The sequence below is a fragment of the Pongo pygmaeus genome, chromosome 16 (assembly GCF_028885625.2).
Source record: "Pongo pygmaeus isolate AG05252 chromosome 16, NHGRI_mPonPyg2-v2.0_pri, whole genome shotgun sequence".
NCBI classification, from domain to species: Eukaryota; Metazoa; Chordata; class Mammalia; order Primates; family Hominidae; genus Pongo; species Pongo pygmaeus.
Genome location: NC_072389.2, coordinates 91,889,933 through 91,913,986, shown reverse-complemented (window position 1 = coordinate 91,913,986; position 24,054 = coordinate 91,889,933). Strand labels below are relative to the sequence as shown.

Genomic DNA, 24,054 nt, shown 5'->3' with positions numbered 1-24,054 from the left:
CGGGAGGCGGAGGTTGCAGTGAGCGGAGATCACACCACTGCACTCCAGCCTAGGTGACAGAGCAAGACTCTGTCTCACCAAAAAAAAAGAGATGCAACGTGACTGAAGCAGAGAGAGATTTGAAGATGCAACACTACTAGCTTTGAGGATGCAAGAAGGGGCCATCAGCCAAGGAATGCAGGCAACGTTACTCTAGAGCTGGGAAAGGAAAGGAAACGGAGTTTCCCCTGGAATCTCCAGAGGAAACATGGTTCTCCCAACACCTTGACTTCAGCCCAGAGAAACTGATTTTGGACTTCTGAACCCCAGAACTGTAAGAGAACAGATTTGTCTTGTTTTAAACCACCAAGTTTGTGACAATTTGTTACAATACCCATACAAAGTGAATATAAACGTCAAGGTTCATATTTTCTCTTCTCATACCCACAAGAATCTGTTTAGTCACTACAAAATAGAGGCAGTATCCTGCACTTGGACCTAGACACCTGGGAATACTTATTCCTCATTCAAAGCCACCCAGTAAATTAGTATATGATGCAGCAACTGTATGCAGAATTTCCATTCCTCGAAACATTCAAAATAAATACAGGCTGCTCGTCAGCCTTTCTCTCTTGAATATCTCCTCCAAAATGGCCACGGGTATTCAGGAGAATTTATACTTCTTCAGGAGCTTTCTAAGAATGTAAATCAGTGTTGTCCAGTTGGATTTTGTTGTTCCTCTGTCTTGCAGAGAAAAAAGCAGGTCAAAGCATTTGCTCCTATGGGACTTAGGAGATGGAGAGAAGGAATAAATGAGAACGCTTACCAACCTCAAAAAATTCAAGGTAGAGCGAGGGAATCTGGAAGCAGTAGATGTCATGTGTGGCAGAGTGAGGATGCCCAGCCTCCCCTCTAAAGTAGCAGTGTGCCACTGAGGGCCACTGCCTGCCTTGCCGCACCTGGCAACCCAAAACTCTGCCCAACTTCAAACCCTCTGAACCCAAGCAAGGCTCTTTGAATCCAAACAGTCAAGAAATGTCATTCCTGGCATGTTCCAGAAAGCCCCTGCTCCCCAAGAGTTCATACCATAATTAAACTGGCTGTTGGGCTTCTCACAGTTGATGATGTTGAAGTGGTAAGGGATGGCCGCCTGCATACCACTCACTTTGAAATAGAACCACTGCTGATGCTGGGTGCTGTTCACATCTGCGTTGACCAGCAAGTCATACTCGAACCTGCAGATCAGAAGCGAGACTGGAGGGTTATCTGGAAAGTCTTTCAGGTAAACTTCAGACACTGAGAATCTACATGTTTCAGTTTCTGGGTTATAGATCTAAGACCCAGGATCTCAGCCGGCTGGTAAGTTATACTTATCATCCTGATACCACAATATTGGGTACAGATTTTGGAAATTCGTGGAGGTGAGGGGGCTTCCTAGTATTATGAGTCAATTACACAATAGTGCACATTTAAAAATTTTTTAAATTATTATGGATACATAATAGTTGTATTTATTTATGAGGTACATGTGATATTTTGATACAATAATACAGTGTGTAATGATCAAATCAGGGTAATTGAAATATCTATCACCTAAGCATTTAATACTTTTTTGGGTTAAGAACATTCCAATTCTAGTCTTTTTAATATTTTGAAATATTAGCATATCTTTTTATTAAACTATAAGGAAGTTTTTATCTAGCTAGAAAAAATGCAAGTGTGCTATATTCCAAAGAAAATTCAATCACATCTGGTTTGGATATGCCATTGCTATTTGATGATCAACATTACTTTTGAGCCTCAATTTCTACATATGGAAAATGGAAGTGTCTAAACTTGAGGTGATGTTTATAAAAATCAAATAACCTAGTAAATATAAATCCCCCAGCAAAACAACAAACATGAATTAGGCTAGCAATGCAGGGGTTGTTTCATTTTCATTGTGATATAACTCCCATGCTATAAAATACACACATCTTAAATATACAGCTCAATGAATTTATCTACATCTGAAACCACTTGTGTGACTACTACCCAGATATAGGACATTTCCAGCACCCCAGGAGGCCCTAAGGGATCCTCTCCCCATCACTATCTCTCCAAAGGTTATTATTTTTCTGATCTCTAGCAACAGAACTAACAATGCAGTTTTGACTTAAACATTATCAGGATATTTTATTTTAAAAAATATTGTTCCATCCTCTTGGTATTCTCTTTGCGTTGCTCTTATGAAAAGGAAAATGTTTTTGCCCCAATCCATTCATACTCTCCCACACTGGACCCCTGGTAAATGGCATTGTGTGAGATTAATGAAAGGCTAGAGCTTGGTATAAGACAGATGAGAGCAGAGTAGAGCTATCTGATGGAATCTAGTCCTCACACTGTCGCTGTGGGCACCACACTCTAACCGCTGGGCTCACCATACAACACATGACACATAACCCATGGAGTGGCACTCACAAGAACAATTCTGGAAAGGCTATGATCCTCAAATTGTCTGCTATTCCCACAGTTCTCTCTCCAAAAAGTAATCATAAAAAGTCCTTACCCATAAGTAGGTTTGTTTACTGTTATTTGACTCTATTACCCTGACCACAACTGATGAATTTAGGATTTTACACTCTGGTCCAAGGGAAATGTATAGAGAAAAAGACCTGAGCCGGGCCAGCAGCTTAGCCACATCCTGATCTGATAACTGTTCCACCAGGAGACTCATAATCAGGTCTCCTCTCCTGGATCCTTTGAACATGATATCTGGAGAGAAGAAATACTAAAAGCAGGAGCCACAGGAAGAAGTGGAAACTAAGGGAACAACACAAAGAAGGCTGAGAAAGAGTCTTGATATGACTGTCTTTCCCGTCTTTAGCCTGATTAAACTTGTCTCTGTTTTATATGTTGGGCTTCCTTGAAATATTTTATGTACAAAAAAAAAAAAAAATCACCCTTCACCTCCCCCAAAGAGGAAAAACTTCAAAAATGAATCATCAGGTGGATATAAAGGAGATCTCAGCTATACTGAATTCTGAGCTCCAACAATGGTGAATATGCATCCCTGAGTAAGAACGGATGTTGACTAAGTGCTGACCATGTGCCAGGTACTACTCTAAGACCGTTAAGCATATTACTTAGCTCTCATGAAATCCCTAAGAAGTAGGTGCGATTATTCTTCTCATTTTCTGAGTGAGGAAATAAAGGCATGGAGTGAGTTAGGAAACTTGCTCAGTCTCCTGGTTGGAAGGTGATGCAGTTACCCTGGCACTCTGATTCTGATGTCTGTCTATGGCCACCACACCATTATCTGTTCTGGACTGTTTTTTCAGAAGTTCACCTATAGAAGATGAATAATGTATCTTGCCTTTTGGTATATGGGAAAAATATCCACACTGCTATAATAGAAAGAATTTTAACATAGTGAGAACTGCAGTCTCTTCTGACACTGAAAAAGAAGTAAAATTCATTTGTGTTTTATTTCCTTTCTTTTAGTTTGTACAGCCCTAGACTTTCCTTGGCTAGGATATCCTTTTCTACTGAGAGCTCATCTGTAGGTTCTGCTAGAGAGGCATGGTACTGCATCTTCCCTTGAATGCAGGCTGGTTCACCTTTCTCTGGGAAGCTCATGATTTTTGCCACCAAGGTACACAGGAATGAGAGCAGCAGTCATGGAGAAGTGCAGGAATAGCAAGCCCATGTACCCTTCCAGGTCAACAGAATCAGCCTTGGCATCAAAGTATAAACATCTCAGTCAAAGTTCTCTCACACCCAAATATGGACCCATTATTTGAAACATAAGACACATTAGTAACAGTTCACCTCTACTGAATGGCTCACTTAGCTATGATATCAGTGTAGCTATGATATCAGTACACCTAGTGGTGTACTGGTAAATGTTTAACAAATGACTCTCTGAGAGGAAAAACCTTCACTTGTACTGTTTGCCAATTTTTATGGTATAAATATTCCCACCATGGCTGATTTCAAGCCACCAATGCAAGGTCACTGAACAGAGCATGGGGAAGAGACAGTCACAGCTTGCTCTTATGAACTGCCAGGTGATACCCACTGTGGTTTTCCTTACTTACTCACGCACTTGGATGGCTTTGCGAAGATTTCCTGACTCAAATTTGGAGAAGAACCGTAAACAATTGGAAGCATTGTCTTGCAAAGGCCTACAATGAAATAAGAAACATGTGAACATGTATTATCACTACTCTTTGAAAACAGTGTGATGATTCTTTGTTTTCCATTATTATTATTTTTTTGAGATGGAATCTCACTCTGTTGCTCAGGCTGGATTGCAGTGGCGGGATGTCAGTTCACTGCAACCTCTGCCTCCCAGGTTCAAGCGCTTCTCCTGCCTCAGCCTCCCAAGTAGCGGGACTACAGGCACCTGCCACCATGCCCAGTTAATTTTTTGTATTTTTGGTAGAGACAGGGTTTCACCATGTTAGCCAGAATGGTCTCCATCTCCTGAACTCACGATCCACCTGCCTCGGGCTCCCAAAGTGCTGGGATTACAGGCGTGAGCCACCGCGCCTGGCCGATGATTCTTAAAGATAAGCTTTCTCTTACAGATCTTTAACCTGAATTTTCATCATGCTGTTTTAGGAGGAGGAGTGGATTATTAACAGGAAACATGTCTATTCTCATGACATTAACAGAATTCTCCATGCCCCACCTTCCTCAGATGCATGAGACTACCTACCAAGGCTCATCTAAACTGAAGACAACTTTATTTATAACATCACTTGGCTGGATGAGCCTCCGAATATCCTCAAATATCCTGATCCTGAAAAAGAAAATAGAAAACATTTTAAGGGTCAGCCTTCTCTCCTTAGCTCACTCATCCTGTGATCACCTGGGAAGAACTTTGGGGGTCATCAGAAAAATATGAAAGCACAGAGAAGTTTAATAACACCTCAACCTTGAGCTCAGAGAGTGCAAATAGCCCTGCCCTCCTTCTTTCTCTTTCTCTATCAAAAAATAAAACTACATATGAAGTAGGAATGTAGGAAGTACTGATGTTAGATTTCAGTTAGAGAATTCTTGGCTTGAAGAATTTTATCAAAAGCACTTGCGTTGGGGGACTTTGGAACTTTTCTGGCTGTGGGAATAAGAGGGTAGTTTGCACTGAGAAAATTTTGAGGAAGACATTAGGACTATTAGCTGCTAGCATCTTCAAGGTTTGGGAGGCTCCAATAAGCCTGTGTACCCTTGTGCAATTTATATTCCTTGGGCTCTGTCTGCTCCAGTAGGCTAAGGTCAATCTTCTAAGAAACACCAAAATCTGGGATATTTAACTAAGAGAGAGAAAGAAAGCTTAGGAGGTCTTTCAGATTACCTTCCTGAATTTCCACTCCAGTTCATAGGGGAGGTGTGAGAGAAGGGTGAAGAAAAAGTGGACATGAGGCCTGGACTCAGAGGGAAGATGTCCTATGCAGGGATAAGATGGTGCTAGAACAGCCCTTGTGATCTGTTTCTCAAAAAATGAGCATGACAGATAAAGTGCAAGGGGTAGGGTTGGATATGTCAGCCAGGACCCCAAGTGGGAACAGTTTGGGGGATTTACCATCAAGAGAATAACTTACCGATGACGTGGATAATAAGAAAACTTTCTGGTCTGCCCACTTTGCTCCATTGACTTGGTATGTGCATACAGTTTTTTTCAAGGAGAATAATGTTTTCTTTGCCTTTAGCAGTTTTCATTGTAATCTCAATATGCTGAGCCATGGGTAAAGCTCCCTTTCCTGCCTTCTGGAAATAATCTATCATCTAGTGTTTCTTCCCCGGAGAATGTCTTTTCCATCCCCCCTCCGCCTCGCCTCTGTGAGGCAGCAAAACTATTCTCCGAACTAAGCCAGGGTCTATAATAGCTGGGACTGTGGAATGGAGGCATACCTCCTCCTTTCTATTAGCAAGAGATCCCCTATCAATTTGTAGGAAGCAAGAAAAGAGATCCCAAATAATCAGCTCTTGATTTTTCTGAAAACCTACTTTTGAGGAAGGAGCCTAGTATTCGGAGAAACTTGAGGATCTTTCTTTGTGATAGTGGTTTGCAATGGATATAGGATAAGGAGTTGTATTAGAATTACTCAAGGAATTTTTCATCAGAAAATGCACGCCTACGACTACCCCACACTTGATTCTGAAAAGTCCTTGCAGGAAGGAAAGTTTGTGTGTTTGGCCAGTTTGCCAACAGGCTTTGACATGTTCCTGATTAATGCTCACTTTCCTATAGATAGTAGAATTATCTGTACAAACCATTTTACTTATAAAATTATCAAAGAACAGAAAACAAAGAGCTCCCAAGTCAGTAGCACCATCACCTTTGGACTCCACATTGGCGTTCCAACATAGGCTGGGTGGTGGGAGGAGGACAGTGTCCCCAGACATCCGGAAATGCCATCATCTTGAAGTCCACCACAGAGCTGGTTCTTCCAGCTTTGGCCATATAAAGATAGGGATCGTGGAAAGGGACACGCTTCAGATGTGTCTGCAGAAGCTTATCTATTACTTTGACAGCTTCTCTAGTCCTAGTGGAATTAGAAAAGGAGGCACTCATCCTTGGGCAGAAAATTGCATCTATGTCCCAGGCATCTGCTTTCAGAGAAGCCTGAACATCAGGGATTTCACTTTCAGAAGAATCTCTCCTGAGACTATTGGATTGCACATTTTGGTACGGGTTCACTCCAGGATATTTTTTGGAGCCTAGATGCACAGTGGACCTTCCCATCTTCACCATGCACAGAAGGGAAGTCTGGACAGCATCTTCTCTTTCTTGCCCACAGGAGCTTTGGTCCTTGTTGTAGCAATGCTGCTTTGAGGAGGCAGTGGCCGGAATGTGGTGGTGATTGGCATACAGAGTCTTTTCAGAGTTCAAATCATCTCCAAGTTTGGACTGCAGTTCCTTCAGGTTCAAAATGGAATACAATATGTTAGTGTGTCCTTCCAGGTAGGGAATACAATTTGATCCCTGTCCTTACTCTCTGGGCACAGAGCTAAGCATAAATCCTGTGAATTTGGAAGCTTTTTCCAAGGTCAACTAACGACTAACCTTCAAGAGTCAAATAAATGACAGAATCATAGAAACTCACGTTTAGAAGGGGCTTTTGGTGGGTCTAGTCCAACGCTAAACAGTATTTGAATGTCTTCAAGACCCCCCACTAAATTACAATCTGGTTGGAAAACCATATTTATGAGGGCCTCACTGCACCCCAAGGCAGTGCCTTTCACTTGAAAATAATTCTGTTTATTTGGAAAAAAATGTTATACTAAACTGAAATTTCCTTCCCTGAAACTATCCTTCTGCTTTCTGAAGTCAAATAGAATATATTAACTCCCTCTGTACACATGACTTAGCTTATACCCTTAGATGTAGGCAAATTCATGATTACTAAGAGCCATAAGAATATAATGAAGATCAAAAAGCAGGTCTAAAATATTGATGGCAGCAACAGTGGCAGCAGCAACTAGGCACAGAATTAGCATCACCAGGTCTAATGTTCCCAATTTGTTTCTACTAAAAAAGAAAGCCTGAAGTCGGTATGTCCACCTTCAAAAAGCCGTCTAGGACAAGGGTCCCACTTTGGGCATGTGAACAATTAAATCATCATGAATTTTTATTTGCTTTTTCAGTGCATGGGGGCAGGGCACCCTGCCCACCAGACAATAGGTAGTGATGTGTACCTTCATGCTACAGTCATGCATTACCTAACAATGGTGAATGTTCTGAGAAATGCATCATCAGGTGATTTCATTGTTGTATGAACATCATAGGGTGTGCTTACACCAACTTAGATGGTTTAGCCTACTGTGTACCTAGGCTATATGGTGTAGCCTATTGCTTCTAGGCTACAAACCTGTACAGCATGTTAATGTGCTGAACACTGTAGGCAATAGTAACACAATGGCATTTTTGTGTCTAAACATAAAAAGGTGACGTGAAAATACAGTATTATAATCTTATGGGACCGTCATGGACTATGCTGCCTGTCATCAATGGAAATGTCATTATGCAGCACATGACTGTGTATCCATCCTAAGTGTAAGGTGTCAGATTGAAGAACCCTTGCATACATCCTAACTTTTTTCCATTTTTGCCACCTTTTCCCATTTTTGTTTAGCATTCTGCTTTTCTATAAGGAAGAGCCCAGAAGCATATGGCTAATGATGAGCAATGCTTTCCATCTGGACACCCTGGTTTGGCCTCCCAGGATCTGCAAAGAACTCATCACGCATCGTCAAAGATCAGAACCACAGCATATGTCCTACCTCAAAGCTATAGGAGAGCTCAAGACACATCGCCTCATATTGCATCAGTTCCTCTTCAGGTCGGTCAAGACCAGATTTGGAACTCAGCTTGTTCACATCTGTTTCCAAGTCATCATCCTAAAATGGAATAGTCATAGAAGAGATTACAATCAGGAAATCCACCCTGAGAAGCATCAAGACATGATATGTATGTGCTTCTTCAGAATCTTAGGACATGGTTTTCTTGCCTCCAAATTATAGCACTAGCTCATCCAGTGAAGAATTTGTTATGCTGGATTGTATTTTTAAAATAAAAAGAAAGAAGATAAACAACTTGTCTCAGCATTTATGTCAGCATTTATCAGCCTTCATCAGAAATAAAAATTTGTATAAAATGAGATAAACTACGTAATCGATAAAGCACAGTATAAAAGAAATTCTTTATCTCATCGCCACTATCATCAGCATCATTGTAATTCTTGTCCCTCTTTATCTATCTTTGACATTTAGGTTTGTCAATCTTTTCACAAACATTTAATCAGCACTGACTGTGAGCAGGTACTTTTCTAGGTACTGAAGTTTCGGTCACAATGGAACAGACAAACATCCATGCTTCCATGGTATTTGCCTTTTAGCAAGAGAAGAAAAACAGTAAAGAAGAAAGTAAACAAATGAATAAGTTAATTTCCAACAGTTATAACTCCTCTTGAAATGATAAAAGAGAATGATGTGACTAAGATTGGGGAATGGGAGGCTGTTTGGATTAGGAGATCTCAGGAGGACTCATAAGGAGGTAATGTTTTAACTGAGACCTAAATGGCAAAAAAAAAAAAAAAAAAGCCAGCTATGCACAGGCCTACCAGTGAATTATTAACAGAAGGAAAAGCTTCAATTTGCTTACAGAAAGAAGGTGGCTGATGCCTACAGAGTAAGAGGAAGGTTGCAGGAGATGAGATTTGAGAAGTAGGCAGGAGAGAAATTATATCAATCCTTACGAGACCTGGGGAGGAGCTGGTATTCTCCTACTACATCTTTGTGCCTTTGTACATTTAAAAATTTACCAAAGCACCACGAGTCTTTTATTTATTGGATTGAATAATCCCAGGCACTTTATTTTTTATTCTTGATAGATCACCATTTCAAAACCTTTTAATGATGATGGTGACTCTCCTCTGAATACTTGTGTGTTTTCCAAGGGTTGTAGGGTCTTACAGAGAAAAGACACCAGGAATGAACCAGCCCAGTCTCTTCACCTTTTCATATCCTAGATTAAGTTTCCTTAATGAAATAGAGAAAAAAAATACCATATGTTTTACAAGTATATTTCATTAGTTAAGGAAAAACCTGGCAGTCCTGAAAGGTTAAATCCAATAAACATGGAAAATAAATGTTTGTATTCCTGATCCAAGGGGGGAAAAAATGCAATGTTCCATCTATGTTTCACAATTTTTCTCCAAACTTCAAATTAAAAGAAAAGTAATTCCCATGAGTTTCATTTAATGATATTTTCAGGTACAGTATACACACCATGACCAACTCCATGGCCCCCACTCTTGTGCTTTGCAGCTTCATCCATCAATTCCTGCTTGCCTCCACCCCCTCCACTGCAACCTCAGCCACGGCCCAGGGTGGCACTAATGGAAACACAACCTGGAAGGCCACTGGGAAGAATGTCCCCACCAGCGAGTAAGGCTGTGCTCCAACTGATGCATCTGAAGGGAGGAGAGTCATTCAACCCATGAGCTGCAACCTAATTCATTCCACATGTGACTAGGCGACCCACTTAGCCTTAGAGCAGGGGTTAATAAACTATGGCCCACTGGTTGTTTTTGTCAATAAAGTTTTATTGGAACAGAGCCACACCCATTCATTTGATCATGGTTGTTTTCTCAGTGCAACAGCAAAGTTTAATAGTTGTGACAGAGACCATTTCTGCCTTCAAAGTTCTGGAGCTTAGTCTCTGAGAACTGGGCACTCAGCCAGGTTGCCACCTCCTTTTGTATTTCTTATAAATGCATTTATTCTTATCTGGAGGTGGCCTGCTTCTGTGTCCTCACAGCAGCCCAGGCAGTCCTTTACCAGCTAGGATTCTGGTACCCACCTAATCCAGGTAATGCTTTCTGGCTCTTGTTCCATAAGTTGGAGCTTTTGGACATTGTCTTTTGGCTGCCTCAGACTCGAGTTCACCACTCCATTGAAGGTGGTGATTTGAACACTTAATAAGGACAAACTCCAAGTCCACTAACTGTGAACTCTTTGAAGATAAAAACTATGTCTTATCTGTTTGTGTTTCATATTAACATCCCCAAGAATTTAGCATGTTGCATATGGATCATACCCAATAAAGCACCTGAAAGAAATAAAAAATTAAAAAGAAAGGAAAGGAAGGAAGAAGGAAGGGAGAGCTTGAATTCACTCTGTTTATCACCCTCTTCTTCAGAGTTTGTCAGAATCTAATGCTTGTGTATGTGAAGACAGCCCACATCTAACACATTGACCTTGGCAGTTTTCAATCAAATCATGGCACCCTACTTTCCACTCTCATAACCCTTTACAGATAAAAGGTCCTCTTAATCATTCTTTCTAAAAGGCTGGTCTCAATTATTACCTAAGATTGTCAAATGGGAAGGCCACAGGTTAAAGGCCTGGATCAGTGCTATGGCCAGAAATAAAATATGCCTGACTTCTTGTTCACACCTCTGGCAGCAAATGCTGCTGGTTTCCCCAGGGAAAATCCAGTTTTCTGGAGCAGTTTCCTTGCTCTTGCTGTGCCTCCAAATCGAGCCCTGACTCTCATGCTCCTCTCCTTCTCTAAAACTCATCCTCACACTGACTTCTCATCTTCTTGCCTTGGCTTGAAGCCTTTTGATGAATAGTTTTCAAGCTCTTACCAATGTGTCTCGTGCTTCTTTGCCAGTTGAGTTTATTTATTTGTTTAGGGTTCTCTCTACCCCACCCCTCCATCCTCTGCAGAGCGTGGGCCAAGGGAAGTATCTGAACGCCCTCCCTCCCATGCTGTGGGAAATCAGGCACTATCATGCACCTGGTCCCTCTCCATCAGATACATGAAGCGAGTGACACTCTGCATAAGACATTCAGTTATCAAAGAGCAAGCAAGAGGGGAGGGGAAAGTGGCATTGATGAATGACTGCAGCAGCACAGTATTATTCAAATAATTCAGCACGTACTCCACAGGCCTGCACCATCAAGCCACAGCAAAGATCCAATTTGCTACTGATGACTTCAGAAATGATTCTATTTATCAACAAAACCCAGAGAACACCAGACTGTCAATAGCAGTCTAAACCTACAGATGTAGCTTAGGAGGTAGTCCCTACATGTCTGCTACTACCATCAGCAAGGTGAGTGATTATCATGATAGAGAACTCAAAAGCCTCTTTCTTTCTAGACAGATAGGAAAGAAGGAGAGAAAGGAAAGGAGGGAAGATTTTTGATTTTTTAAATTTGAGTTTCATCCCCAGTAAATGTCACAAAAGGCAGCAGTGACCTTAATTTACTGACTCTTATTTTACAGACAACAAAATTAAGAAACCGTAACTTCAAGAAATTTGTCAAAGTCCATGTCCACCAACAGAAATGGAGATAGAATTATAATTCACAGACAAATTCTTATTCTACAGCAGTGGTCCTCAACTAGGGGTGATTTTGGCAAGTCTTAGAGATATTTTTGGTTCACCCCTGGGGGCTAACGAGGTAGGTACTACTGATATCCAGTGGGTAGAGGTTAGGAATGCTGCTAAACATCCTACAATGCACAAGGCAGCCTCCCACAACCAAGAAGTATCCAGTCTAAATGCCAATAGTGCCAAGGTCTAGAAACCTTGTTGTAGAAAAACAGTCGGTAAACTATGTCCCACTGCTTATTTTTGTAAACAAAGATTGCTTGGAGGCTGGGCGCAGTGGCTCATGCCTGTAATCCCAGCACTTTGGGAGGCTGAGGCGGGCAGATCACAAGGTCAAGAGTTCGAGACCAGCCTGGCCAATATGGTGAAACCCTGTCTCTACTAAAAATACAAAAATGAGCTGGGTGTGGTGGTAGGCATCTGTAGTCCCAGCTACTTGGGAGGCTGAAGTTGGTAAATTGCTTGGATCCGGGAGGCGGAGGTTGCAGTGAGCCAAGATCACGCCACTGCACTCCAGCCTGGCGACAGAGTGAGACTCCGTCTCAAAAAAAAAATTTCTTGGAACACAGCCATGCCTATTTGTTTACAAATTGTCTACAGCTGTTTTGTGCTACAACAGCAAAGTTGAGCAGTTGTGACAAAGACTGTATGCTCTACAAAGCCTAAAATAATTACTATTGGACCTTTTACAGGAAGTTCACCAACCTCTGTTCTATAGGATAGGCCTTTTTGGGAGGGGGACCAAAGAGCAACACTTCTCTGCTGGCCAGGTTGTGCACTGTGCAACTTAAGGGAAAACAATTCACAGAGTCTGATGTCAATGGAATTGTACAATGCAGCACCCCTGTGCAGAAAGGATAAGAAGAGTGACTTATGAAGGCAGGTGAGATCTACTAGAAAGCTTCCTGGAAAATCTTCCTAGGGTCTTAAATGGTCTTATCAAATATGCCAACTCCAAGTGTTAAGTGTGTGCCTAAAAGTCATCTGAATAAAGTATTGGTGTCATAATAATGTATAGGATACAATATCATGAGACATTGTACCAGACCTACCAAGATGAAAATGACAATTTGGAAATCAATAACAGTAGCTATCATTTACTGAGCATCACGACCACTGGAGTGGCAGTACTAAAGTCAGTTCTTAAAATTTACACTGGGCTTGGGCAAACATAGGAAGTAATATTTTTCTGTGCATGATGTGACTATGGACATTATTAGAAGCATGGGCTGGTGTACCTACTTCCACTTTCCCATCTTCAGTATCAGAGTCTTTGTCCACTTCATCATCGCCATCATCTTCAAAATCCTCTGGATGGGGAAAAAGAGGTGAAATAAGTGAGGTTTCCCCTTTGCCTTGGATTTAGGATTTAGATGTTCACCATACAAGTGGTTCTTTCATCTTCCTCTCTCAAATAAGGGGCCCAATATTAATTGCACAATATCCCACCACACATGAATGCTTATTGGTCGGTATAAATGGTGTGCATGTAGGCATGTCGGGGCACTAAGTCATAAAGTTTAAACAGTTATCCCACATTGAATACAAAATAAGTGCAGAAAAAATGACACATGAATACCACTCTGGATTCTCCCATGAAAGTTAGAGGTATTTATGCAACTAGTGTAGCCAAAGTTTAGAGATCACACACAAACGAAATGTGTTATAACCTAAATATCACCTTGATTGAGCCCCTAATTTTTTGATTGAGGAAGTTATTTAAAACAAAAGTCCATAGAAGGCATCTTGTACCATTGTGGCAAAATTATGCCTGTAGAAAATCTGTTCATACTAGGATCTTTTGACAGGAAGATCTTCCTAGAGATTAAATAATAATACTTTCAAATATTCCAAAATGACTAGCCTGGAATTTTAAATAACTAGAGTTTTATTTCAATTTCATCCTTAGGGCGAATTAATTCCACAATCAGTCAGTATGCTGCAGAGCTTCGATCATGGGATTCTAAATAGACTTTTTTTTAATTAGCTGAGATGACTGTACAGGCATTTGATAGCTACTAAGCAAAGCAGAAACACTTAATAATGAAGAACAAAATAAGTGAGCTTGGTTTTTTCTCACCTTGTTTATGAAAATCAAAACTGCTTTTTCATATATGTCTCTAATTAGCTTAATAGACAATTATGGTTGACCTATAAAACAATGAATTCTATTTTCACCCATGTTCCTGGGAAACATGGTCAAAATGCAAAAACTCATCTTAAAGGTCATAGTTACCCACTTATTTTACCTTCAGATAGATCATGTGGAGGTTCAGTGGTGATGCGCCCAGGGACCGGGAAGGCATAGGCACTGCTGGCTGTAACCAAGGGAAGTGGACTCTTAGGGTAGCACTGCCTCAGGATCTGAAGCACCACAGAGATGACGGGCTCCATGCTCTTGTCATCCAGGCAGTTCTGAGCAAAGGGAAGATTACATCAGATGCCAACATCTGGGCACAGTCCTCTAGCTGTAACACAGCTAATAACACTCTCCTAGCTGTAACACAGCACAGTCTCCTAGCTGTGTTTCAGCTAATGAATTATACACATGGACAGACTGTAAACAGCCTTAATGTAGAATGTCAAATTTGAACATTCCAACATAGAATTTTGTCTAATGTAGAATCTGTACTTTTCTGTCTCTTGCTCATTTCATACATCACTGCAATGAATTCAGTCTGAATACAGACTTAAAATTCTTTCAAAGGATGCTGCGCCTAAGGCAAGGCATTGCTCAGGATAGCTGGGGGAAGAGGAGGCCGGGGTCTTTTCTCAGCCACCCATGTGTCACTGTGAATTATTGCCTACATTAGGCAATGAGCAGCTGAATTGATGGAAGTTTTGCTTTTCTCTTTCAGCTGTCTTCTGTGGAGAAAAATATTTTTTAAAAACGATAAAATATGAAATCAGAAGGAAAGACTAAGTGAATCCCAAGTACCTAAATTAAATTACATGCCTCTTCTCAAAGCCCACAGTGTTGATCCCTCTTGGTACCTTCCCAAATCAGAGAAAAATTGGGTTTGCAGATGTACATTTTGATACTGATGGAACATGACAAGACCCTTCTTTTCAGACACTGTGAAAAATGTAAGAACAAGTTCACTAAATTGAGAGACAGAGAGTTGAGTATAGTTCAGTATCTCTTTGGCAAAAACACAACCATTTTCTTCAGTATCTTTGTAAATGTTTTGTCTACTGGCTTGGTAAAGGAAGATGACTTGTGGGGTCCCCCAGTTTGCTATTCCTAAAGGGTGCAGCAAGCTCTGAGGCCAATAAGTCACAGAAGTGGAGATGGTGGATGCTAGGTACCCACCACAGGGTACTGTGAATGTCTGTGGTGCTGCTGAACTATGGCATCTCCAGACTCAACATTACAGGTACTTCCATGTGAAAGAACATGGAGGAAAAAAATTAATAATAATTTATCCATGAATTTAAGCTACCCAAATGACTCCAAAATGTAAGTAAGCCAACTTTCTTTCTTATTTTTTTTTAGACAGTCTCACTCTGTCACCCAGGCTGGAGTGCAGTGGCACGATCTCAGCTCACAGCAACCTCCACCGCCCAGGTTCAAGCAATTATCCTGCCTCAGCCTCCTGAGAAGCTGGGGTTACAGAGGCCTGCTACACCACCAGCTAATGTTTGTATTTTTAACAGAGACGGGGTTTCACCATGTTGGTTAGGCTTGTATCAAACTCCTGACCTCAGGATAAAATACCCACCTCAGTCTCCCAAAGTACTGGGATTACAGGCGTGAGCCACCACGCCCAGCCTTAAGTAAGCCAGCTTTCAAAATGAAATGTCTTAATGAAATCAAGAATGCTCTCTCTCCTTCAGTGTGTGCCAATCATGCCCATCAGGTGTTCTGAATCAACAGCCTCAGGATACACAGCAGGAAATACTCTTGGTGGAAAATGAATTAGTTTTGGCTAATTCATTACGGAGGCTAATGAATAGTTGAAGCTATTTCACCCTTTGGTCCGGTCAAATGGTCTCAAGTGTTTCATGAAAAGTATCAGCAATGGGAAAAAAATAAAACAGAGTCTGAAGGAGGAAGCGAGAAGGTGAAAGAGATGGCTTATCAGATATAATATTCTAAGCTCCAACCTTGGTAGAGATAGAGCCAGCCCAAGCCAGGGAATTCAGTCAAAAAAGCCAACATTTTGGAACCCAGGTATGTTTGTGATGGTCTTTGATGATAAAAGATAATCATGTCTTTTTCGTTGGTGGAATGGGACAAGTGAAAGGATGAAGGGAAGTTCAAATGTTCTGAAAAATTGGGCCATACCATGAACTGAATCTGAAGGCTGGAGGGAGTATTAAAATCTATGAAACCCAAGGCTTTAGGAATCATGCTATATTTGCTGTCTGCTGCACTGTAGGGGAAATATTTATGAATGCAAAGATTATTGGTTTCAAGGTAACAGAAATTCTTGAATTCATTTGTAAACATTTCCCTCATGCTAATGGATAGGTGCTGCGCAGGGCCAAGACTAAGGTTAGGAAAGGGAGGTTCCCAGGAAGCACTTGCTCTCAGGCTCCTAGAAGTGCAGGGTTGGTACTTGTGCTATGCATCAAAAACAGACAAGACTCCAGGAAATAGGATCCTTATGGACCAATGTCTCAGAATTGGAGGCAAAGGTGAGATTTTAGGCTCCCTTTTCCCACCACTCTCAACAACACATCTGCTACTTGGAAGAGATGATGAAATATGAGAATGCATTCAATTAATACATTCAATGCTTCCATCACAGTTAACATCTTTGAATTAGCTTTGGCATAATAAATACCCTACTTGTATAATACATAGGCAAGGTAAAGTAAGAGCAAACTGCTCAGGTCCAGGAGCCAGACTACATGAGTTTAAATCCTGGACTAAAGATTACTAATTTCATAACCCTGGCAAATTAATACACTTCTCTGTGCCACAGTGTCTTCATCTGCAAAGTGGAGATAATAACACAACCTCTCTCCTAATGTTGTGTGTGAATTAAACGCATTAAAGTAGGCAAAGTGCCTAATAGTAAGCATTTAGTATTAGCCAGTGGGAAGAGAGAAGGCATCCTTAGTTTCATAAAGTCTCCTAGGAGTCTGCAAGAGGATACTAGGAGTCACTGCTACTCAAAGCAGAGTCCTAGTAATAATTCCCATGATAACAAAGCAAGGCATTTTAGTGGAAAAGGACCTGGACTAAGAGTATGAAGTCCTGGGTTTAAATTCCAGCTCTGCTTCTATGTAGCCAAAGCCACAAACATCTCCTGCCTAAACTCCTATCAACACTCTAATTCCTCCCCTTACTCTCCTTCCTTCCCCTTGTGCCCTCTCTTAATCTCTTTTCCAAATGGCAGCCAGAATGGTCCTTTAAAAGCATAAATCAGTTTAATGGGTATAGAGTTTCAATTTTTCCAGATGAAAAGGGTTCTGGAGATAGATGGGTAGCAGTGACAGTTAAACAACAATGTACTTAACCCTACCAAACTGTACACTTAAACATAATTAAGATGGTGAATTTGGTTGCATATATTTTACTGCAATTAATTTAAAATTTTTCAAAAATAAGAAAATGAAAAGCATAAACTGTATCAGGTCAGTCTCCTGCTTCAAACTTGATAGAAATAAAATTCTAATTTATTTTTATGCCCTAGGAAGTTCTATGTGATCTGGCCCTCCCTATCTCTTTAATTCATGTCTTCTTCTCCTTCATGCCTCCTTACAAGTTGATGGAGGCCAGGCATGGTGCCTCACGCCTGTAATCCCAGCACTTTGGGAGGCCGAGGCAGGTGGATCACGACATCAAGAGTTTGAGACCAGCCTGGCCAACATGGTGAAATCCCGTCTCTACTAAAAATACAAAAATTAGCCAGGCATTGTGGTGCATGGCTGTAATTCCAGCTATTCGGGAGGCTGAGGCAGGAGAATCACTTGAACCCAGGAGGTGGAGGCTGCAGTGAGCCAAGATCACACTACTGCACTCCAGCCTGGGTGACAGAGCGAGACCCCATCTCAAAACAAAACAAACAAAAAAAAGTTGATGGAAATAAAATTCAAAGTCCCCATCATAGTTCAAGGAACTCTAAATGCCCTGGCACTGCCCATGACTCCAACTCAATCTCATGCCTTCACCCTTACTCACAATGCTCTGCCATATCTGTGTTTCTCAAGCTCACCCACCTCCCACTCTACTCCCCCACCTGAGGGTCTTTGCATGTAGTACCTTCTTTTTCTTTCCGTGGAACCCTCATCTCCAGACCCTCATGGCACTGGTTCTTTCTTATCATTCAGGTCTCAGGTGACACAGCAGTTCTTCGATCCCTGCCTGGCATAACCTCTCTCTCCCTTCTCTTTGCAGTGATTCTTTGAACATAGATGAGAAATTCTAAGCCCAAGGGCAGATGTGGCGTAGCTTCAATATAAAAATATCTTAAATGGAAATGGCTTGATATCTTCTGGATTGTCACTGAGATCTTTCCTTCTGCCTGACCCTCCAAAACGTCCTAGTTGTCCCACTCGCTCTCCATGGCTTCTCTGTCTGTGCCTGGTGGCCACCTCCTGCGCTTCTCTGAACAGTTCACAAACCAAGTGTTTCTCTTAGACTTTTCAAAATGCTCTCCTAGCCTCATTCAAATGTGGGTGCCTTCATGGAGGCTTCTCTGGTCAGCAAGACCAAGTAGGGCCTCCTCTGCATGGTTACACGAAGTCTGCTATTACCCCCGCCTGCTGCCTACACTGTAGTATCCATATCCTATTTTCCCATATAGGATACTAAATTTCCTGAAGATGATGAGTCCTCTATCACCTTCATCTTTGAACCCCCTATAGAACCCAGCCCCAACATCTTTCACAAAGAAGGAGCTCAGAAAACATTTACTGAATAAATAGTAAATGATCTCAGACCAATCTGACCTTCAGGGTATGTAGCTCCTGATTCCAACCTGGTAATATTCCCTTTAGGATTCAGTCCCTCCTTCCACAGGTCCACAAGGCTGAGGCCATTGGTCTTGTTAGCCAGAGAGGAGCCTGATGAATCAAGGCTTGGCCTACTGTGCTGAGAAAATGGTGGCAACTGTGACTTTTAAAAGGCCGTATCACTTCTTATTCTAGTGGTTCTCAAAGTGAGGTATCCAGACCAGTAGCATCAGTATAACCTGAGAACTTGCTAGAAATGCAGAATCTTGCATCTCACCTCAGAACAACTGAATTAGAAACTCTGGGGTAGGATCTAGCAATCTGTGTTTTAACAATTCCTCTAGGTAACTTTGATGCATGCTCAAGTTTGAAACCCACCAATTTTAGCAACCTTTCAGGCCCCTTAAGCTGTTGTAGCTCCAAAGAGTGGTTCTTTTCTCTGATTATCTTGTAGGTTTGTTCCTTCTGCAGTTACGTATTTCTCCAAATTGATAATTATCCCCAACTGTTTCAGGCATCCTTGTAGGCATTCTTTTTTTTTTAATCTTGCATTCAAATTGTCATCCTTCTTCCTCTTTCCTCATGCAAAGCTCCAATAAGATTCCATTATACTACATTACACGGCACCCTTGTTGCACTATGGATGATCTCAGCCTTTGAACTTTTAGGGGATGTTTACAGAATCTGTGCAGAAATGTGCGACTCAGGAAACAAAGAGGTAGGGTCACCAAGAGAGAAACGATGCAAGCAGTGGCCTCAGCAGAAAGGCAAAGAAGAATATTATGATGGCAAAGGTGTGGGAAGGACTTAAAAAAAAGTTCCTTTACAGTCAGTCTCATTCTCAGTAGGTTTGTAAGCACATCATAAACATCAATAAAATTAATATAGGACATTGGTTTTCCAAGTGTGATCCTAAATCAGTAGTATCAGCGTCATTTAGGAAGTTGTCAGGAAAGCACATTCTCAGGCCCCACCACAGCCCTGCTGAGTCAGAAACTCTGAGATTGGTGTCCAGCAGGCTCTGCTTTAGTGACCCCTCTGGGTGACTCTGATGCATGCTTAACTGGGGGAGCTGCTGGTACAGTGGGCAAAAGCATGGGTTCTCAAGTGAGACTACCAGATTCCAATCCTGGCTCCAACACTTATGAGCTTTGTGAACTTGGGAAAATTACTTAACAGTTATGTGCCTCAGTTTCTTCATCTGTAGAAAGGGAGATAATAGTAGAGCCTCCCTCAAAAGCTTTTGAAATTATCAATATTGGAGAGTCTGCATAAATTGCTAAGACAGCCAAGGGATGTGTTAATAGTAAGAGTTCAAAGTAACTGTCTTCTCCTTCTCCTACTTCTTCTCTTCCTCCTCCTCCTCCTCCCCCCTCTGCTGCTGCTGCTTCATTAACATTGTCATCACTATCACTGGCAGTAGCAATAGCAGCAGCAGCAGCAACAGCAGCATAATTTGCAAATGGCAACTGAAATAACATCACCAAATCCAAGGCCCCTGAGTTGGCCATCCAGTGACTCCCATGCCTTCTCTAGAAGAAAGGAGAGGAGGGGTGATGGGCAGCTCTAACTCCAGCACACCTGCAAGGGCATCTGTGCTCATAGCACTCACCTCAGGTCTGGGAGGCTACACAACACTGGTTATGACTGCTGGGGGAAAGAGTAACAAGCCATTTGGTTTCTAAGCCAGGACAGCCTATCTTTCACCTGCAATGATCATTTTCCAAAAAACAGGAGAATGTCAGACATCTGACTTTGCACATAAACTTGATAACATTTTCTCTGGAAGAGCACACTTTTTTTTTTCTTTTTTTTGAGACAGAATCTTACTCTGTCGCCCAGACTGGAGTGCAATGGTGTGATCCCAACTCACTGCAACCTCCACTTCCTGGGTTCAAGCAATTCTCCTGTCTTGGCCTCCTGAGTAGCTGGGATTACAGGCACGTGCCACCACGCCCGGCTAATTTTTTGTATTTTTAGTAGAGATGGGGTTTTGCCATGTTGGCCAGGCTAGTCTTGAACTCCTGACCTCAGGTGATCCGCCTGCCTCAGCCACCCAAAGTGCTGGGATTACAGGCATGAGCCACCATGCCCAGCCAAGAGCACACTATTTAAAAGACTAAAAGCAAGGGCGAGTGGTGGTGGTGAGGAATTCAACCTCTTGAGGTTGACATCCATACCTTCTATACACTCTTCCAGGCAACAGGTGTGTCATGGCCTATTTACTCAGCACTGTCCCATAGGCCCCTCCTGAACTGCTTTTCCATATCATACTTGGAGAGATTATAACATGAGCTAGAGAAACCTCACTATAAAGTGCACACTCTGTGTGCACTCACATTCTGCTTCCATTCCAACAGTAATTCAAGGCTGGAAGCTTCTTGCTAATGTGCTTAATTGAGCAACTGAAGTCTTCATTGACCTGATAAGGAACTGTTTTGAAGAACCTGCACACAGGTTCATAGCCCCTCATGCTGGGCTTCATTTGGTGTTTTCTCCACTATCTTTCTATCGTAGACATGTCCCTCTGTGACTACTGTCTTCTTCCTTTATTGCTCTTGTTTTTCTTGTTCGTTTTGTTTATTGTTTGGTTGGTTTTTTAGCACAGAACAGAGAAATAGCCAATAACATGGAGGGCAGAGGAACATAGTAAAGCACTGGACCAGAGTGGGGGTCTGTTAAACATTGGCAATGCAGGAGGGCACTGCACAAGGACTGGGAGGGATTAGAGACTTGAGCGACCACAAGCTTACAAAGCATGGGGGAGCTTGGAAAAATTCAAAGCCCTGCTTCATCTTGAGAAATAGAAGGTAAAATATAGTTATTTCATGACTGAGAAGGTTTGAAAGCTGTAATGATGGAAAGAAACCCAGAGGTGATAGCAGATAGGAAATTAGATATTGGTTTGCAGCACTGTATTTTGTTATTGTTTAGCAGGGGAAAAGACCATTTTTTAATGAGAAATATCTACAGATACCATGGTTGGAAAACAACACTCTCGTTGGTGGCTTCATTACCTCAGATGTACTCAGATAGAGAAAAACTGGAGGGTGTCCAGAGAGGAGCAAGAAGGCTGATAAAAGGAGTCCAGAGGCGGCCTAATCCAGAGATAATAGGAACATAATGTGTGTGCAACATGGCTGTCTTGGCCCCGGGAGAAGGTGGGTGAGCAGATGATGGATACTGGAACACTTATATCACCAATAGAGAGGGCATATGTAGCCTCAAACTATAGTATTTAAATTAGCCCCAATCAGGTGAAATTAAGGAATGTATTTAGGTTGAAATCTGGGAACCCCTAGAATGCATATTCCAGTGGAGTGCTGATAAGTAGAAACCCTTGAAGACACCATCCCCTTTCCCTGGGATGCTCTTCCCCTGCAACTTGGCCTGACCAGCATGACCAGCTCCTCCAACAACTCAGGTCTCAGCTCAGGTGTCTTCTGCTCAGAGATGACTTGACCTCTCTCTCTAAAAGAACACCTGCTCCCTCTACCTATGGCGGCCCCTATAGACCTATGCCCTTACTTCATTGATTTCACAGTGCAATACGAAATTATCTTCCTCATTGGATTCTTTGCTTACTTAGTGTCTGACTCTCCTGCTAGGAGGTTTTCCCTATAGGATCAAGGGCCTCGTTTTTCATATCCACCACTAGATCCCACTGCTAATTTTTCCAATAACGGCTCATCCTCAAAACGCAGTTCAGTCATGGCAAGCACTCTTCTAAGCACGTGTCATTTCTACAGTAACTTATTTAGTCCACACAACAACCTAGGTTTTGTTATTTCTGCTTTTTTTTTTTTTTTGAAGAACCTCAAGGCCCAGAGAAGTTGAGTGATTTCTTCAAAGTTTCAGCTGTAGGCCCTAGAGCTAGGATTTGATTCCAGTACTCTAGTTTTAGAGTCAACACTTAACACTATGCCATACACTGCACCTCTGGTAGTGTGTATTCAACAAATATATGTTAAGTATATATGAATGATCAATGGAATGAAGATTTTGTTGTTGCTGTTGTCGTTGTTTTGAGACAGGGTCTCACTCTGTCACCTAGGCTGGAGTTCAGTGGTGCGATCTCGGCTCACTGCAACATCTGCCTCCTGAGTTCAGGCAATGCTCCTGCCTCAGCCTCCTGAGTAGCTTGGACTATAGGCGTGCGACACCACACCCAGCTAATTTTTGTATTTTTAGTAAACACAGGGTTTCACCATGTTGGTCAGGTTGATCTCAAACTCCTGACTTCAGGTGATCACCTGCCTCGGCCTCCCAAAGTGCTGAGATTACAGGAGTGACCCACCGGGCCTGGCCTGGAATGAAGACTTAAATCCAGAACATCTGCTCTTAGCAGGCAACAAGAAATAGACCGAGGTGTTCCCAGCTCTGTCTGGGATGATTCCTAAATGACAGCCTTCAGGAATCATCCAGCTGGCCTCCAGCTGCAGAGTGAATCCCCATGCTGCCTGCCTGCGTGGTGCTGAAGAGGATCTCCATGCCCTGTGCTGCCAGGAAGGCCTCCCTGCCGGACCGGAGGGCAGCAATGTGCCTGAGGCACAGCAGCAAGCCTCGTCGGATCTGCACGTAGGTGTTGGCTGTGTCACGGCTGTGCCAGTCCTGGTGCAGCCCGAGCAGGCTGGTGACGTAGCCTCGGTTCACTGCCCTGCGGCTGTTCGACTCTGAAAACAAAGGGAAAGGCAGAGTCAGTCACAGGCTCTCCACGGCCACACCTCTTTGAGAATGTTCCAGTGTATTTCCCACAAGATACTTACTAATCATCAAGGGAATAATAACGTTTTAGTATGAAAACTGGCAGATGTCACCTTAAACCAAGTAATCAAAGTTAACATCCCCAGTAATGGGACAGTCATCACGTGCCCCCCGATATGATACACTGAGAAAGATCAGCATCACTTCTATAGTGTTCTTGCCAAGAATGCATAACCCGAATTGGATCATGAAGAAAATCAGCAAAGCCGAAATGAAGAACATGCTACAAAATACCTGACGTACACTTCTTGAAAATGTCAAGGTCATGAAAGGCAAAACAAAACAGAACAAAACATGAGGCTAAAGGGAACTAAAAAGACTTCACAAGTCAGTATAATAAGTAATTATAGTTTAAATCTTAGGGCAGAAAACAATTTTTTCTTTTGCTATAAAAGGCATTATTGGGCAACTGGTCAAATTTGAATAAGATCTGTAGATTAACTAATAGTTTTGTATCAATGTTTATTTTCAGATTTTGATAAACTGGGGTTATGTAAGAGAATACTTTTGTTTT

The 24,054-nt window shown here is 42.0% G+C and overlaps 1 protein-coding gene across 1 annotated transcript in view; it reads right to left on the bottom strand.

Annotated features, from left to right (window-relative positions):
• AGBL1 (AGBL carboxypeptidase 1) overlaps window positions 1-24,054 on the bottom strand; it is a 912,082-nt gene that overhangs the window by 636,423 nt on the left and 251,605 nt on the right. Inside the window, 8 exon segments of the mRNA XM_054451589.2 lie at window positions 1,066-1,214; window positions 4,059-4,145; window positions 4,682-4,765; window positions 6,303-6,883; window positions 8,248-8,364; window positions 13,113-13,180; window positions 14,120-14,285; window positions 23,241-23,449. Of these exon segments, the coding sequence (XP_054307564.1) occupies window positions 1,066-1,214; window positions 4,059-4,145; window positions 4,682-4,765; window positions 6,303-6,883; window positions 8,248-8,364; window positions 13,113-13,180; window positions 14,120-14,285; window positions 23,241-23,449 (1,461 nt within the window).